This window comes from Gnatocerus cornutus, chromosome 8 (assembly GCF_029298725.1).
Source record: "Gnatocerus cornutus isolate USDA-ARS CGAHR chromosome 8, icGnaCorn1.1, whole genome shotgun sequence".
Classification (NCBI taxonomy): Eukaryota; Metazoa; Arthropoda; class Insecta; order Coleoptera; family Tenebrionidae; genus Gnatocerus; species Gnatocerus cornutus.
This window is the reverse complement of record NC_142240.1, coordinates 13,597,966-13,611,996: the sequence shown is the minus strand read 5'-3', so window position 1 is coordinate 13,611,996 and position 14,031 is coordinate 13,597,966. Positions and strand designations below refer to the sequence as shown.

The following is a 14,031-nucleotide window of genomic DNA, read 5'->3' as shown; positions in this document are numbered from 1 at the left end:
AAAAATTTCTACACGATATTTTTGTTCTGATGCGTCACCTTCAACAACATAATTTTTCTAGAAAGCCGATACTATATTATCAGGAATGAGTTGCAGTACTATAAGTAATATAACATGTTCACCTCGATGTCATCATAATGATTTCCATTTAATTCAATTCTGACCTTGTCTCCAAATTGTTTATAAATACGCAGGTAGATATTACAACCGGTATAACATTGTTGCATGTCAGAACAGAAGTTGCGTCGAGTTTTACGTATTGATTGTTTCCCTCAAATATCAATATTCTGACCAGCGCTACACTTAAAGTATAGTGTTTAAAATGGTTAACTTTAGTAAAAGCAAAAAGTCGTTGATTGGTAAAACTGCCATTATCACTGGAGCAAATACAGGTACGAACACAGTAATAAGGCTCCACATTGTATTATAGAAACGTTTATTAGAGAATTAAACAGTTTAACACCAAAGTGACTCCCAATGAGTAAAACAAATTTGTACCTTTTTGGCAATTTAAATAATTCCTAATTTCAAGACGCATTATAAATTAGCATCTTAAATTACGTCATATAATCAAATAAATTATTCAACGTTTTTTTTTTGTTTTAACAACGGGTGGCCATAAATTATATTCCCACTACCACTACTATTAATTGATCACCTTCATCTCAAAAATCCTCAACAATTTTCGTCACAGGTTTTCTCGGACTTTTTTTGCTAAGAATTCGATCGTACATATCACAAATCCAAAAACTCAGTTTTTTAAATTTATGAAACATTTATTCCGGAATTTTCAATTTATTGAAAACTGTTATTTGCAGGAATTGGGTATGAAACAGCCCTAGAATTCGCGAAACGCGGTTGCCGCGTAATAATGGCTTGCCGCAACCAAGAAAAGGCCTCAGCGGCTCGCCAAAAAATCGTGGAAACCACCGGAAACGAAAACATCGTCATCAAATCCATAAACTTGGATTCTTTGTCGTCTGTTCGTGCATTCGCTCAAGACATTCTCGACACAGAAAATAGATTAGACTTGCTAATCAACAACGCAGGAGCCGCTTATTTGCCCGATGCAACCACCGAAGACGGACTCCAGATAGAAATGGCATGCAATTACTACTCGCCGTTCCTCCTGACAATGTTGCTACTAGGTAAGAAAAATAACTCCTCCACAAAATGTTAACAATATTTTATAAAGATCTTCTGAAGAAGAGTGCGCCCAGCCGAATCGTGAATGTGTCTTCCTTTGCGGCTGCTATGATTCCCAGTCTAAATCTTGATGAGTTGAATAAATACGCGGGATGGAAGTTGTACTGCAGAAGCAAATTATGTCAAATTTATTTTACGCAAGAACTGGCAAAACAACTTGAAGGGACGGGAGTCACGACGTACTCTCTTCATCCTGGAGCGGTTTCAACTGAATTTACGCGGTTTTCTTCAGTGGGAAGTTGGGTGGCTTCAAAAATATTCAGGGTAGGTTCAAATAAACAATTCTCACAAAAATAATAACAAATTCTGTCGGTAGACTCCAGAGGAGGGAGCCCAAACAACTATTTATTTAGCACTTGAGGAAGGAATTGAAGGAGACAGTGGCCAACATTTTGAAGATTGTAAGAAAGTTAAGCCCTACTGCTCAGCTAGAGATGACGAGAAGAGAAAGAAGTTGTGGGAGATAACAAAAAAGACAGTTGGGTTAAGTGAGAATAATCAATAAATAATTTTCATAATCAAGTGTTGATTACGTGTTATTTGCTCCCTGTTAATTGATCTGATTACTAACCTTGTCCGCGAATTATTTATTACTACATCGATAAAGTAATACGCGTGTCGAACCTTTAACTTTAATAAATCGATGTAAAGGTGCATCATTCATCAGTACGGTGAGAACCACAGTACAAGTAAAATGGTTAACTTTTGCAAAAGTAAAAAGTCTTTGGTTGGCAAAACTGCCATCATCACCGGATCAAACACAGGTAACTGCAGACGAATTATTGAAAACGGACTTAACAGTAATATTTGCAGGAATAGGCTACGCAACTGCACTAGAATTTGCAAAACGCGGCTGTCGTGTCATTTTAGCCTGTCGAAACCAACAGAAGGCTTCGGCTGCTCGTGAAAAAATCATTGAAGCTACCTCCAACGAAAACATCGTGTTCAAACTTGTAAATTTAGATTCTTTATCGTCTGTTCGTGCATTCGCTAAAGATATCATTGAGACTGAAGACAGATTAGACTTGTTGATTAACAACGCGGGCGCCACTCTTCTCCCGGACAAAATCACAGAAGATGGACTCCAGTTGGAAATGGCGGCCAACTATTTCTCACACTTTCTTCTAACCAACCTACTCTTAGGTAAGTACAAATAACAAGTCACACCAATAATCTGCCTTGAAGATCTTTTGAAGAAAAGCGCTCCTAGCCGCATCGTCAATGTTTCCTCCATCGGAGCAATGTTCATCGGCGATTTAAATCTCAATGATTTGAACTCGCACGCCGAATGGGACTTGTACTTCAGGAGCAAACTATGTCAGATTTATTTTACTCAAGAACTGGCGCGAAGACTTAACGGAACGGGAGTTACAGCGTATTCTATTCATCCCGGGGTGGTTTCTACAGACTTTACACTCTTTTCTTCTGTGTTTCATTGGGTGGTTGACAAAATGTGCAGAGTAAGTAGAAAAATAATCGCGTTATTTTATACGCAGAAATTCTTTTCAGACACCAGATGAAGGAGCCCAAACTGTTATTTATGCGGCACTGGAAGACGGTATTGAGAAATACAGTGGAGAGCATTTTGACGATTGCGAAAGAGTTGAACCTTACAGAGGAGCTAGGGATGACAAAAAAAGAAAAAAGTTGTGGGAAATTTCGGAGAAGGCGGTTGGATTATCATAAATATGACGCAAAAGCACTGCAAAAATTTATTATTATGTAGGTTTTTTTTGCTTCTAATAATACCAAATAAAAACAATTGTGAATGAGTAGGATTATTGTTACCACACTGAACTTTAATAGCTTGTATCAACAAAGACATTAGAAATAAATTACTGTTGGAGCCTGAAGACATTTTATTTTATTATTCTAGTGAAATTTCGACAAAGTATTTTTGGAAATTCAACATTTTACAGTGGAAGCAGAAGGAAGCTTCTATTTATTTAGTATTGTAATAGGTTAAGAGAGAAAAAAGTAGTTTGAGTAAAAGACAGTTAATTGAAGCCCAGAATCGTAAAATGAATAAATCATCTTCATAAAAAAGTGTCCATTTACGTGTAGTTTGTTCACACTTAAATGATTACTTCGCGATCGATACAGTAAAACGCGTGGCAAACCGTTTTAAGTTTAATAAATCGATGCGAAGTTGCAGAAAATGTCAGTATGGTGACAACTACTGCAATTACAAGTTCACGCGCAAGATGGTCAACTTTTGCCAAAGTAAAAAGTCTTTGGTTGGCAAAACTGCCATCATCACCGGAGCAAACACAGGTAGGCTCATACTAAATAATCAAAAAGCAGTTTGCGATTCTAGGCCTCGGCTATGAAACTGCTCTAGAATTTGCAAAACGTGGATGTCGTGTCATCTTAGCTTGTCGAAATCAAGAAAAGGCTTCAGCTGCTCGTGAAAAAATCATTCAAGCTACCTCCAACGAAAACGTCGTGTTCAAACTTGTAAACTTAGATTCTTTATCGTCTGTTCGAGCATTCGCTAAAGATATTATTGATAATGAAGACAGATTAAACTTGTTGATTAACAACGCCGGGGCAGCTCTTCTTCCGGACAAAATCACCGAAGATGGACTCCAGTTGGAAATGGCGTCTAATTATTTCTTACATTTTCTTCTAACCAGGTTACTTTTAGGTAAAGATTAAAAAACAAATGTCGTCAGTAATTTTCTCCTAGATCTTTTGAAGAAAAGTACTCCCAGCCGCATCGTCAATGTTTCCTCCTTGGGAGCAATGTTCATTCGCGACCTAAATCTCGATAAACTAAATTCGTACGGCGATTGGTACTTGTACTACCGAAGCAAGCTGTGTCAAATCTACTTCACTCAAGAACTAGGAAGAAGACTTGAAGGGACTGGAGTAACAACGTATTCTGTTCATCCTGGGGTGGTTTCTACTGAATTTACGAGATTTTCTCCTTTCGTTCATTGGTTGATTGATACAATGTTCAGAGTAAGTGGGAAAAAAAGTTTTTTTATAAACCCTAAATTGATTTTAGACATCTGAGGAAGGGGCCCAAACTATTATTTATACGGCACTGGAAGACGGGATTGAGGAGTACAGTGGAGAGCACTTTGACGAGTGCAAAAGAATTGAACCTTATTGGGGAGCTCGTGATGATGCAAAACGGAAAAAGTTGTAGGAAATCTCGGAAAAAGCAGTTGGTTTAAAATAAAAATTAAACAAACTGAGAAATGCTGACAATGTGGCTCAAATAAGGGAAATAGCACAAATAATTGTTCTTTTGCTTGTAATAACAGAAAAAAAAAAAGAAAAGCTACAGGCAACCAAAACGTGATTATTAAATTTCTCGACCTAGAATATCTATCTTCGGTCAGGAACTTCGCCAACGATTTCATTAACACTGAAGGTAGATTAGACCTGTTGATTAACAATGCAGGAGCTGTTTGTTTGCCCAATAAAATCACCAAAAATGGCCTTCAACTTGAAATGGCGATCAATTATTACTTACATTTTCTTCTAACCATTTTACTATTGGGTAAGTCTTACAAGCAGTGTTAACAATACATTTTCTTAAGATCTGTTGAAGCAAAGCGCACCCAGTCGCATTGTCAACGTTTCCTCCTCCTCAGCTTTGTGCATTTGGAATTTAAACCTTAACAAACTCGAACAATATGGAAAATGGTTCTTGTATTGTAGAACCAAACTGTGCCAAATATATTTCACGCAAGAACTAGCAAAGAGACTTGAAGGAACCGGAGTTACGTCATATTCTTTTCATCCTGGGATTATTTACACCGATGCTTATCGCTTTTCTAAAGTTGTTAGTTGGTTTGCTTCAAAGTTATTTATTGTATGTATTAAATTTGAAATGAATTGTTTTGTCCGCACATAATTTATTTATTGTAGTCTGCGGAAAAAGGGGCCCAAACAAAAGTATATGCTGCAATAGAAGAAGGCATTGAAAAATACAGTGGTGGCCACTTTGAAAATTGCCGGAAAGTCAAACCTTACTGGGGGGCTCAAGATGATCAAAAGAGGATGGAACTGTGGGAGTTAAGCGAAGAGAGAGTGGGATTGCGGGAAAAGACACGACTTTGAACGTTTTGAAAAAAATTACAATTTTATTAATTTCGGCGTTATACCAGTTCCATTGGATTGTTTTCATTGTTTCTGATTATTCAGAGAAGAGTTAGAAGAGTTTGAATACCTTGATTTGAACAGGAGCAACGTCTTTTTAGTTTTGATGAGAGTTCTTCTGGATTTTTCACAATTTAATGACAAAAAGAACAGTGTTTTGAGAAACCGTACGTGCGGTTCGGTACAATAACAAAGAATGAAGCACTTAGATTAGTTAGAGTATGAGATGAAGCACCGCTGCAGACGTGGCGTGGAGTGGGGAGTTAGGGATTTTATTTTTTCTCTAGCTTTAAAAAGTGTGCGTTCGGTGCCGTACACAAAGGTACTACATGTTATTATTTTTGAGACGAGGCCGAAATATAAATAAAATATTTATCAATAAATTTATCAAACAATTAAGTGTATGAGTTAATGATTTTTCAACCCTCAATGCTCAAAAAATTTTGGCGTTTAAATCATTTTAGAAATAGAAATTCATTTAGGCTAGGCTCCTAAAACAAGTTTTCTTCGTAAGATATTGAAAGTAGATCAAGTTTTTAATTCAACCATTAGATAAAAATGATTAAGAAACAAAACAGGTAAGTCTGTAGTTGTGAAGAGCATTTCGAATATTGCAGTGTTAAATTTAAAATCTACTAATTTTTACTCATTTAATTATTTTTCAAAAGTCTAATTACAAACCTTAAATGTTTTCCAAACAACTTCTTTACGCGCACGCTTTCTTAAGTGGAATGAGTTGACAAATTTCCGATGATCACCATTCACTTAAGTGGCCTCGAAATCAACCTTATTATTACCATTCTGAAATTCTCACACTAGACCACTCCATTGCCTGATTTATTCTGTGCTTGTGTGTTGGTAAACATGGTGAACTACTGTAGAAGTAAAAAAACTTTGGTTGGCAAAACTGCAATTGTCACCGGATCCAACACAGGTATTTATCAACAATTAACTAAAACCGTCTAAATTAAATCTTACAGGAATTGGCTACGAAATGGCATTAGAATTCTCAAAACGTGGTTGCCGGGTAATAATGGCTTGTCGAAACCACGAAAAAGCTTCTGCAGCACGTGAAAAAATCGTACAAGCTACCGGCAATCAAAACGTGATTATTAAATCTCTAGATCTAGAATCTCTCTCTTCTGTCAGAGCCTTTGCTAACGATTTTATCGCCACTGAAGATAGATTAGACCTGTTAATTAACAACGCAGTAGCTGCTTTTTTATCGGAGAAAATCACCGAAGATGGCCTCCAACTAGAAATGGCATGCAATTATTTATTACTCGCATTTTCTTCTAACCATGTTACTACTAGGTAAGTCGCAATTATAGTCTTAATAAATATCTTTCTTGAAGATCTTTTGAAGAAAACCGCCCCCAGTCGCATTGTCAACGTTTCCTCCTCCGCAGCTTCGATGATTTTCAATCTGAATCTTGACAAACTCGAGGACTACGGAGGTTGGTATTTGTATAGCAGAACCAAATTGTGTCAAATTTACTTCACGCAAGAGTTAGCAAAAAAGCTCGAAGGTACCGGAGTCACTACATATTCCATTCATCCGGGAGCGGTCCACACTGAGGCTCAACGGTTTTCTAAAGTTCTGAATTGGATTGCTTCAAAATTCTTCAGAGTATGTATCCTTGAAGAGTAATGTTTTAAATAACTCATTCAAGATCATTCAAGAGTCCGGAGGAAGGAGCTCAAACCACTATTTATACAGCGCTTGAAGATGGCATTGAAAAATACAGTGGCGAACATTTCGAAGATTGCAGGAAAGTTAGTCCGTATTGGGGGGCTCGGGATGATCAAAAAAGGAAGAAACTGTGGGAGATAAGTGAGGAGAAGGTAGGGTTGCGGAAGAAGTCCTGATTTCTTATTGTATTTTGTACCACGAAAAATGTAATTTTGTATGAATAAATGTGTAAAAAATGATAACATTGATTAGATATTATTATCGATAATGAGTTGCAATTTTGTTAAAAGCTTATGACTCCTGACAATGATGATTTCATTTCCACCTCGTTTGATTCGGACCTCGTCCCCGAATTATTATAACTGCGCAGGTAGATTTTATACCAGTCAGCTTGGTAGTCACTACACAAGTTACATCTAGTTTCAGGCATCGATTTTTCACCTCAAACAATATTCTAATCGGTGCTACAGTTAAATAGTGTTTAAAATGGTAACCTTTTGTAAAAGCAAAAAGTCTCTGGTTGGGAAAACCGCAATTATCACTGGAGCAAATACAGGTATGCACAGAGTACTAAATTATTTGTTGCTAAGATATTATTCACCCAAATGACATTATTAAACTTTTTATTCTCAGGAATTGGCTATGAAACTGCCCTAGAATTCGCGAAACGTGGTTGCCGCATAATAATGGCTTGTCGTAACCAAGAAAAGGCCTTAGCGGCTCGCCAAAAAATCATAGAAACCACCGGGAACGAAAACATCGTCATCAAATCCATAAACTTGGATTCTTTGGCGTCTGTTCGAGCATTCGCTAAAGACATTTTAGACACGGAAGACAGATTAGACTTGCTAATCAACAACGCAGGAGCAGCTTATTTACCCGATGCAACTACTGAAGACGGACTCCAAATAGAAATGGCATGTAATTACTACTCGCCTTTCCTCCTGACAATGTTATTATTGGGTAAGAAAAATTATTCCTCCACATAAATGTAAGTACGTTTTTATGAAGATCTTCTGAAGAAGAGTGCGCCCAGCCGAATCGTGAACGTCTCTTCCTATGCGGCTGCTATGATGCACAATCTCAATCTCGATGAATTGAATAAATACGAAGGATGGTATTTATACTGCAGAAGCAAGTTATGTCAAATCTATTTTACGCAAGAACTGGCAAACAAACTTGAAGGAACGGGAGTTACAACGTACTCTCTTCATCCAGGAGCGGTTTCAACTGAATTTCAGAGATTTTCTTCAGTTGGAAGTTGGGTGGCTTCGAAAATATTCAAGGTAGGTTCAAATAGACGGTTTTCACGAGAATAATAAATTCTGTCGGTAGACTCCAGAGGAGGGAGCCCAAACTACTATTTATTTAGCCCTTGAAGAAGGAATTGAGGGGGACAGTGGTCAACATTTTGAAAATTGTAAGAAAGTGAAGCCTTACTGCGGAGCCAGAGATGACGACAAGAGAAAGAAGTTGTGGGAGATAACAAAACAGACAGTTGGTTTAAATGAAATCAATGAATAAATCATAATTATAATCATGTGGCTACTATTTATTATTTGCTTTCTTTTAATTGATCTAATTATTAAACATGTTATAATTATACCCACAATAAAAAGTAAAAAAATCATTGCAACAGGTTTTTGTCGCAGCAAATACAATTAAAAATTTTTACACGATATTTTTGTTCCGATGCGTCATCTTCAACAACATAATTTTTCTAGAAAGCCGATACTATATTATCAGGAATGAGTTGCAGTACTATAAGTAATATAACATGTTTACCTCGATGTCATCATGATTTCTATTTAATTCAATTCTGACTTTGTCTCCAAATTGTTTATAAATACGCAGGTAGATATTACAACCGGTATAACATTGTTGCATGTCAGAACTGAAGTTGCGTCGAATTTTACGTATTGATTGTTTCCCTCAAATATCAATATTCTGACCAGCGCTACACTTAAAGTATAGTGTTTAAAATGATTAACTTTAGTAAAAGCAAAAAGTCGTTGATTGGTAAAACTGCCATTATCACTGGAGCAAATACAGCTAAGCACACAGTAATAAGACTGCACACTGTTTTTTAGAAAAGTTTATTAGAGAATTGAACAATCTAACACGTTTTTCTATACTTATCAAAAAGTCCCAATGTGTAGAAAAAAATCTGTAGCTTTTTATTATCAATTCAAATAATTCCTAATTTCAAGACGCAATATATGAGTTGGCAGCTTAAATTGCGTCATAATTATAATGCAATAAATTATTCAACGCTTTTTTGGTTTAATAAGGGTCATAAATAATACCTATTTTATTACAACAACTAACTGACCACCATCATCTCAATAATCCTCAACAATTTTCGCCATAGTTTTCCTCGCACTCTTTTTGCTAAGAATCCGATCGTACATACCACGATATCAAAAATTCAATTGTTTAAATTTATGAGGTTGGAAATTTATTTTCAATTTATTTTAAATCGTTATTTGCAGGAATTGGGTATGAAACAGCCCTAGAATTCGCGAAACGTGGTTGCCGCGTAATAATGGCTTGCCGCAACCAAGAAAAAGCCTCAGCGGCTCGCCAAAAAATCATGAAAACCGTCATCAAGTCCATAAACTTGGATTCTTTGTCGTCTGTTCGTGCATTCGCTCAAGACATTTTGGGCACAGAAAACAGATTAGACTTGCTAATCAACAACGCAGGAGCCGCTTATTTGCCCGATGCAACCACCGAAGACGGACTCCAAATAGAAATGGCATGCAATTACTACTCGCTGTTCCTCCTGACAATGTTGCTACTAGGTAAGAAAAATAATTCCTCCACAAAATGTTAACAATATTTTATGAAGATCTTCTGAAGAATAGTGCACCAAGCCGAATCGTGAATGTGTCCTCCTTTGCAGCGGCTATGATTCCCAGTCTAAATCTCGATGATTTGAATAAATACGGAGGATGGAAGTTGTACTGCAGAAGCAAATTATGTCAAATCTATTTTACGCAAGAACTGGCAAATATTAATTGCATTTTTACCAACTTTTGCAAAAAAAGTTTGTTTGCTAATTAACAATTTGGTAAACACATTGAGATAGATTTCTTGCGCTTTTCTTTTAGAGTTACGCACCGATAACCAAAAAGATCCTGGAATTATTATTTATTATATCTTTACTGTCAAATAAAAGTATCGACTATAACAGTATTTTATTTTCAAAATCAAGTTTCTGTTGGTACATACATAACGTTCTAATCAAAATTCAAGTGTGGTAATAAATACTGCAAAATTTCCCAAGCGATAAGTCCTAAAGTTTTTCTGGCTTATTTAAGACCGCTGTAATAAAAAATAAAGTTAAAAACTCTTACATCGTTTTTTGGCGTGTCACAGTTCCAATTTCCTTCCGTTTTGCCCATCGATTGCTATCGCTTGCATAATAGAAGTAATAACACGTGCTCAAGTGCACGGCAATCGTTTAATTAAAGATTAGATTCGATGAAAATAAAAATTTCTTAGAAACTGAACTTCAAACTTGGTCTTGTTCGATATAATCCTTCTAAAAATAGAAGACATCTATATAAATGACAAAATGTCCATCTGAAAAAAAAAATCATTACAACTCTTCTACACCCTTCTAGCTCTTTAGCGTTACCCAGGGTGCACCACGAGGAGGCGAGCTAGATTTGCACCCCACTAAACAGTTTTGCAAAATCAGTGATTGGTTCTTAATATTTTTTGGAATCATGTCCAAAAATACCTTCACCTTTGAATGCAAAGAACCCGAATGAACAAAATGAGATCCTTTTGGTTCAGTCTTCGGATTCTTTATATTCTTCAATCCATTCGAAACCGAAGATATCTTTATGAAACCAAAAAATTGACGTAATCTGATTACGGATAAGATCGATTGAAATAGAACAATTCTCGCGTTGTCATTCTCTACGATAAGTACATTAATCGAGCAAAATGGTGAAATTCTGTAAGAGCAAAAAGTCTTTAGCAGGCAAAACCGCCATTATAACAGGATCTAATACAGGTAAACACCATCTCTAATCGCTCCAATTTCAATTGTCATTTACAGGAATTGGCTACGCAACTGCCCTCGACTTTGCCAAACGCGACTGCCGAGTCATTCTGGCTTGCCGAAGTGAAGAAAAAGCCAACGAAGCTCGCAACAAAATTATCGAAGCCACCGGCAATGAAAATGTTGTGGTTAAATTGATCAATTTAGACTCTATGTCGTCGGTTCGAGCCTTTGCCGAAGACATCAACAACACTGAAGACAGATTAGATCTACTAATTAACAACGCAGGTGCGGCTTATTTACCGAAGACCATCACAGAAGATGGACTTCAGATAGAAATGGCATGCAATTACTACTCGCATTTTCTTCTCACGATTCTTCTTCTTGGTAAGTTATACAATGTTGAGTTTTTACTACGTTTTCAAAAGAATTGTTAAAGAAAAGCGGCCCTAGTCGTATAATCAATGTTTCATCTTATGGGGCTTCAATGATCCGCAAGTTGAACCTCGATAAGTTGAATGCGCACGGAGGACTTGAATTGTACAATCGGACCAAACTGTGTCAGATTTATTTCACGCAAGAATTGGCGAAGAGGCTTGAAGGCACAGAGGTTACAACGTATTCTTTGCATCCTGGAGTTGTCAACTCGGATTTTGGGAGGTTTTCCTCGACCTTCACCGCGGTGGCGAGAAGTTGGCCGTTTTCAAAAATGATTAGAGTATGTTACCATAGTACTGTCCCTCCAATGATTGATTTTATTGCAGACCTTAGAAGAGGGGGCTCAGACTACCATCTATACGGCTCTGGAAGATGGAATAGAAAAATACAATGGTCAACACTTTGAAAATTGCAAGAAAGTGAAACCTTATTGCGGAGCAAGGAGTGAAAAAAAGAGGGAGAAATTGTGGGAAATCACCGAGGAAATGGTAGGCTTGCGCCAAAAATCAGAATAAAATAAAAATACCAAATAGAGAATCTTTGTTTTATTACTTATTTTTACAAATATTCATTATTTTTCGTGCATCGACAGGTTCATGGATAGGCATCAATGTATGAGTTTTGAACATGTCTGTATGTTCAGAAGGCATACACATACATACCCATGAACATATCGAAAGCAAGTTTTGAAATAAAAGAAAAAAAAAACTCAAAACAAAATAAGAAAATGACAATCGGTTTAAAGACCTGCTTCTGCTGGTCTCTGTCCCGAAACGGGGCGGTGGTTTTTAGCCAAGTAGTCGGCAAACTCTTGATAAGGAGTTTTTGAAAGCGGCATCTCCTTCCACAAATCGGGAGTCAAATAAGCGTAAGTCTTGGCGATAGCGGCATAAGTGGCTTTAGCGAAGTTACCCAGAGTTCCAGTTGAACCTCTTGCGGAAGTGTAACAATCTTCAATACCGGCCATTTGAAGAAGTTTCTTGGGAACGGGGGCAGATACGATGCCAGTTCCACGAGGTGCGGGAATAAGACGGACAGTGACTGAACCGCATTTTCCGGTTACCTGCAATAAGAAAAAAGTTACAAAACTTCGTCGTAAAACAGTGAAAACTGAGTATTTAAGATATAGGGTCAGATATTCTGGCCATCATAGAGCAAAAGCCCTCTGGTGGAAACCGCGAAAGAATAAAGGTCATTCATCATTAAATTGAAACAAAGAATGGGGTAAAATAGCCTGATACTGACCTTGCAAGGCACGGTGTGGGGTTTACCGATCTTGTTACCCCAATAACCTCTACGTACGGGAACAACTGAAAGCTTAGCAAGAATGATAGCACCACGAATGGCAGTTGCTACTTCCTTGCTACACTTGACGCCCAAACCAATATGACCATTGCTGTCACCGATAGCAACAAAAGCCTTGAAGCGGGTACGCTGACCTGCACGTGTTTGTTTCTGTACAGGCATGATCTTCAACACCTGAAAAGAAAAAGTACCAATTAACCCAGTCCTACAATCATAACTACTGAACTCAATATTTTTTTGAGTGTTCAGTATTCTAGGCCATCATTAGAACAAGCCAGTTCCTCTGGTGGAAACCGCGAAAGAATAAAGTTATTCATCATAAAAACAACTAAAACAGTTGGTATACAGAATCAGTGCATACCTCATCTTTTAGAGAGGGCCCAATGAAGAAGTCGATGATTTCAAACTCTTTGATTGGTAGAGAGAAGAGGTAGATTTCTTCCAGAGACCGGATTTTACCATCGCGGACAAGACGGCCTAGTTTGGTTACTGGGATCCATTCTTTCTGATCTTCTTTACCACGACCACGACCTCTTCCGCGGCCGCGACCACGTCCACGTGGGCCACCACGGCCTCCACGAGCACCACCAAATCCTCCACGGAAACCACCGCGTCCACCGGCTGGAGCTGCGTCCGCCATTCTAGAAAAAGGAAAAGACTTGCTGCATTTCCACTATATTTTACCATCGTAATGGTAGATGGTGCAAGCACACATGGAGCGAGCGCCAAATAAGCAAAAGTGACGTTAACTCTTCTAAAAAGCATTGAAAATATCCCGAAATTAAAGCAATATTCAAGTCCATTTCAATTCCATTATGATGAGATATGAACAAAACCTCGAAAAACAACATGGCGTCGCTTTCATAAACACGTGCATAACAAAAACGCTAATTAAAAGGTACAAGACACAATTTCTTTTAAAATAAACAGCACAAATGGAGAGAGGCATCAACAAACATTAGGTAATGATACAAAAAACATATAAAAACAGCCAAATTATGATAAAAAATTAGGAATACTTACGTATAGTTCTTTCACGTTCGAGAGTCAACGAACGAAAGAGAAGGAAGCAGCTTTCGTCACCAGTACGTCATCGCGTCGGCTTAATACGCATGAGCCATATCACCAAAAGTCGATAAAATCGAAATCTATCCCTCGAAAAAAAAACTGAGAAAATAAAAATAGCAGCTTTTTACGTATTTTTGCAAAAGGAAACATATGTTTGTTGTTTTGCCAAAAATAAATTAGTCGGAAGGCTCTT

At 37.4% G+C, this 14,031-nt stretch overlaps 6 protein-coding genes and 3 pseudogenes across 10 annotated transcripts; 8 read left to right on the top strand and 1 right to left on the bottom strand.

Annotated features, from left to right (window-relative positions):
* Nucleotides 1-207: 207 nt before the first annotated feature.
* LOC148170051 (retinol dehydrogenase 11-like) lies at nt 208-1,728 on the top strand. The gene is made up of 4 exons (XM_088043055.1): nt 208-392; nt 819-1,148; nt 1,196-1,470; nt 1,523-1,728. The coding sequence occupies exons 1-4, from the start codon at nt 323-325 to the stop codon at nt 1,709-1,711; spliced, it is 864 nt and encodes a 287-aa protein (XP_087899181.1). The 5' UTR covers nt 208-322; the 3' UTR covers nt 1,712-1,728.
* A 77-nt stretch (nt 1,729-1,805) lies between these two features.
* LOC148170050 (retinol dehydrogenase 11-like) lies at nt 1,806-3,059 on the top strand. Its single transcript, XM_088043056.1, has 4 exons — nt 1,806-1,970; nt 2,020-2,349; nt 2,392-2,666; nt 2,716-3,059. Exons 1-4 carry the CDS (start codon nt 1,901-1,903, stop codon nt 2,890-2,892), a joined length of 852 nt encoding a protein of 283 aa, XP_087899182.1. The 5' UTR covers nt 1,806-1,900; the 3' UTR covers nt 2,893-3,059.
* Nucleotides 3,060-3,375: 316 nt separating this feature from the next.
* Nucleotides 3,376-4,393, top strand: LOC148170049 (retinol dehydrogenase 11-like; annotated as a pseudogene). Its single transcript, XR_015770563.1, has 4 exons — nt 3,376-3,480; nt 3,524-3,853; nt 3,896-4,170; nt 4,217-4,393. The product of XR_015770563.1 is annotated as a retinol dehydrogenase 11-like (transcript).
* A 29-nt stretch (nt 4,394-4,422) lies between these two features.
* On the top strand, nt 4,423-5,576 carry LOC148170048 (retinol dehydrogenase 11 pseudogene; annotated as a pseudogene). The gene is made up of 3 exons (XR_015770648.1): nt 4,423-4,717; nt 4,758-5,032; nt 5,089-5,576. The product of XR_015770648.1 is annotated as a retinol dehydrogenase 11 pseudogene (transcript).
* Nucleotides 5,577-6,179: 603 nt separating this feature from the next.
* On the top strand, nt 6,180-7,222 carry LOC148170047 (retinol dehydrogenase 11-like; annotated as a pseudogene). Its single transcript, XR_015770585.1, has 4 exons — nt 6,180-6,253; nt 6,300-6,633; nt 6,675-6,949; nt 7,003-7,222. The product of XR_015770585.1 is annotated as a retinol dehydrogenase 11-like (transcript).
* Nucleotides 7,223-7,289: 67 nt separating this feature from the next.
* On the top strand, nt 7,290-8,552 carry LOC148170046 (retinol dehydrogenase 11-like). 2 transcript variants are annotated; one of them, XM_088043371.1, is made up of 5 exons: nt 7,290-7,382; nt 7,433-7,568; nt 7,646-7,975; nt 8,024-8,298; nt 8,348-8,552. In XM_088043371.1, the coding sequence occupies exons 2-5, from the start codon at nt 7,499-7,501 to the stop codon at nt 8,534-8,536; spliced, it is 864 nt and encodes a 287-aa protein (XP_087899497.1). In that variant the 5' UTR covers nt 7,290-7,382; nt 7,433-7,498; the 3' UTR covers nt 8,537-8,552. The 2 variants fall into 2 exon arrangements, with proteins under 2 accessions (XP_087899497.1, XP_087899496.1); XM_088043370.1 differs by lacking the exon at nt 7,290-7,382 and having other exon boundaries at nt 7,392-7,568.
* Nucleotides 8,553-8,994: 442 nt separating this feature from the next.
* On the top strand, nt 8,995-10,085 carry LOC148170045 (retinol dehydrogenase 13-like). The gene is made up of 3 exons (XM_088043859.1): nt 8,995-9,061; nt 9,502-9,816; nt 9,864-10,085. Exons 1-3 carry the CDS (start codon nt 8,995-8,997, stop codon nt 10,076-10,078), a joined length of 597 nt encoding a protein of 198 aa, XP_087899985.1. The 3' UTR covers nt 10,079-10,085.
* Nucleotides 10,086-10,924: 839 nt separating this feature from the next.
* On the top strand, nt 10,925-12,193 carry LOC148170044 (retinol dehydrogenase 11-like). Its single transcript, XM_088043365.1, has 4 exons — nt 10,925-11,039; nt 11,085-11,414; nt 11,456-11,745; nt 11,792-12,193. The coding sequence occupies exons 1-4, from the start codon at nt 10,970-10,972 to the stop codon at nt 11,978-11,980; spliced, it is 879 nt and encodes a 292-aa protein (XP_087899491.1). The 5' UTR covers nt 10,925-10,969; the 3' UTR covers nt 11,981-12,193.
* RpS2 (ribosomal protein S2) lies at nt 11,996-13,899 on the bottom strand. The gene is made up of 4 exons (XM_088043366.1): nt 13,794-13,899; nt 13,132-13,411; nt 12,711-12,944; nt 11,996-12,528 (listed from the first exon to the last, which is right to left on the bottom strand). Exons 2-4 carry the CDS (start codon nt 13,408-13,410, stop codon nt 12,205-12,207), a joined length of 837 nt encoding a protein of 278 aa, XP_087899492.1. The 5' UTR covers nt 13,411; nt 13,794-13,899; the 3' UTR covers nt 11,996-12,204.
* Between the last annotated feature and the right edge of the window lie 132 nt (nt 13,900-14,031).

What these genes read in the sequence shown, in the direction of transcription:
- RpS2 (XM_088043366.1), bottom strand. Translation starts at nt 13,410, where the DNA reads ATGGCGGACGCAGCTCCAGCCGGTGGACGCGGTGGTTTCCGTGGAGGA. An exon ending in GGCCCTCTCTAAAAGATGAG is followed by an intron (nt 12,945 to 13,131) that starts GTATGCACTGAT and finishes TTTTCTTTTCAG; the next exon opens with GTGTTGAAGATCATGCCTGT. An exon ending in CCCACACCGTGCCTTGCAAG is followed by an intron (nt 12,529 to 12,710) that starts GTCAGTATCAGG and finishes TTCTTATTGCAG; the next exon opens with GTAACCGGAAAATGCGGTTC.
- LOC148170046 (XM_088043371.1), top strand. Translation starts at nt 7,499, where the DNA reads ATGGTAACCTTTTGTAAAAGCAAAAAGTCTCTGGTTGGGAAAACCGCA. An exon ending in CCTGACAATGTTATTATTGG is followed by an intron (nt 7,976 to 8,023) that starts GTAAGAAAAATT and finishes GTTTTTATGAAG; the next exon opens with ATCTTCTGAAGAAGAGTGCG. An exon ending in TGGCTTCGAAAATATTCAAG is followed by an intron (nt 8,299 to 8,347) that starts GTAGGTTCAAAT and finishes TTCTGTCGGTAG; the next exon opens with ACTCCAGAGGAGGGAGCCCA.
- LOC148170050 (XM_088043056.1), top strand. Translation starts at nt 1,901, where the DNA reads ATGGTTAACTTTTGCAAAAGTAAAAAGTCTTTGGTTGGCAAAACTGCC. An exon ending in TCTAACCAACCTACTCTTAG is followed by an intron (nt 2,350 to 2,391) that starts GTAAGTACAAAT and finishes TCTGCCTTGAAG; the next exon opens with ATCTTTTGAAGAAAAGCGCT. An exon ending in TGGTTGACAAAATGTGCAGA is followed by an intron (nt 2,667 to 2,715) that starts GTAAGTAGAAAA and finishes AATTCTTTTCAG; the next exon opens with ACACCAGATGAAGGAGCCCA.
- LOC148170051 (XM_088043055.1), top strand. Translation starts at nt 323, where the DNA reads ATGGTTAACTTTAGTAAAAGCAAAAAGTCGTTGATTGGTAAAACTGCC. An exon ending in TATCACTGGAGCAAATACAG is followed by an intron (nt 393 to 818) that starts GTACGAACACAG and finishes TGTTATTTGCAG; the next exon opens with GAATTGGGTATGAAACAGCC. An exon ending in TGGCTTCAAAAATATTCAGG is followed by an intron (nt 1,471 to 1,522) that starts GTAGGTTCAAAT and finishes TTCTGTCGGTAG; the next exon opens with ACTCCAGAGGAGGGAGCCCA.
- LOC148170045 (XM_088043859.1), top strand. Translation starts at nt 8,995, where the DNA reads ATGATTAACTTTAGTAAAAGCAAAAAGTCGTTGATTGGTAAAACTGCC. An exon ending in CATTATCACTGGAGCAAATA is followed by an intron (nt 9,062 to 9,501) that starts CAGCTAAGCACA and finishes AATCGTTATTTG; the next exon opens with CAGGAATTGGGTATGAAACA. An exon ending in CCTGACAATGTTGCTACTAG is followed by an intron (nt 9,817 to 9,863) that starts GTAAGAAAAATA and finishes TATTTTATGAAG; the next exon opens with ATCTTCTGAAGAATAGTGCA.
- LOC148170044 (XM_088043365.1), top strand. Translation starts at nt 10,970, where the DNA reads ATGGTGAAATTCTGTAAGAGCAAAAAGTCTTTAGCAGGCAAAACCGCC. An exon ending in TCTCACGATTCTTCTTCTTG is followed by an intron (nt 11,415 to 11,455) that starts GTAAGTTATACA and finishes CGTTTTCAAAAG; the next exon opens with AATTGTTAAAGAAAAGCGGC. An exon ending in CGTTTTCAAAAATGATTAGA is followed by an intron (nt 11,746 to 11,791) that starts GTATGTTACCAT and finishes ATTTTATTGCAG; the next exon opens with ACCTTAGAAGAGGGGGCTCA.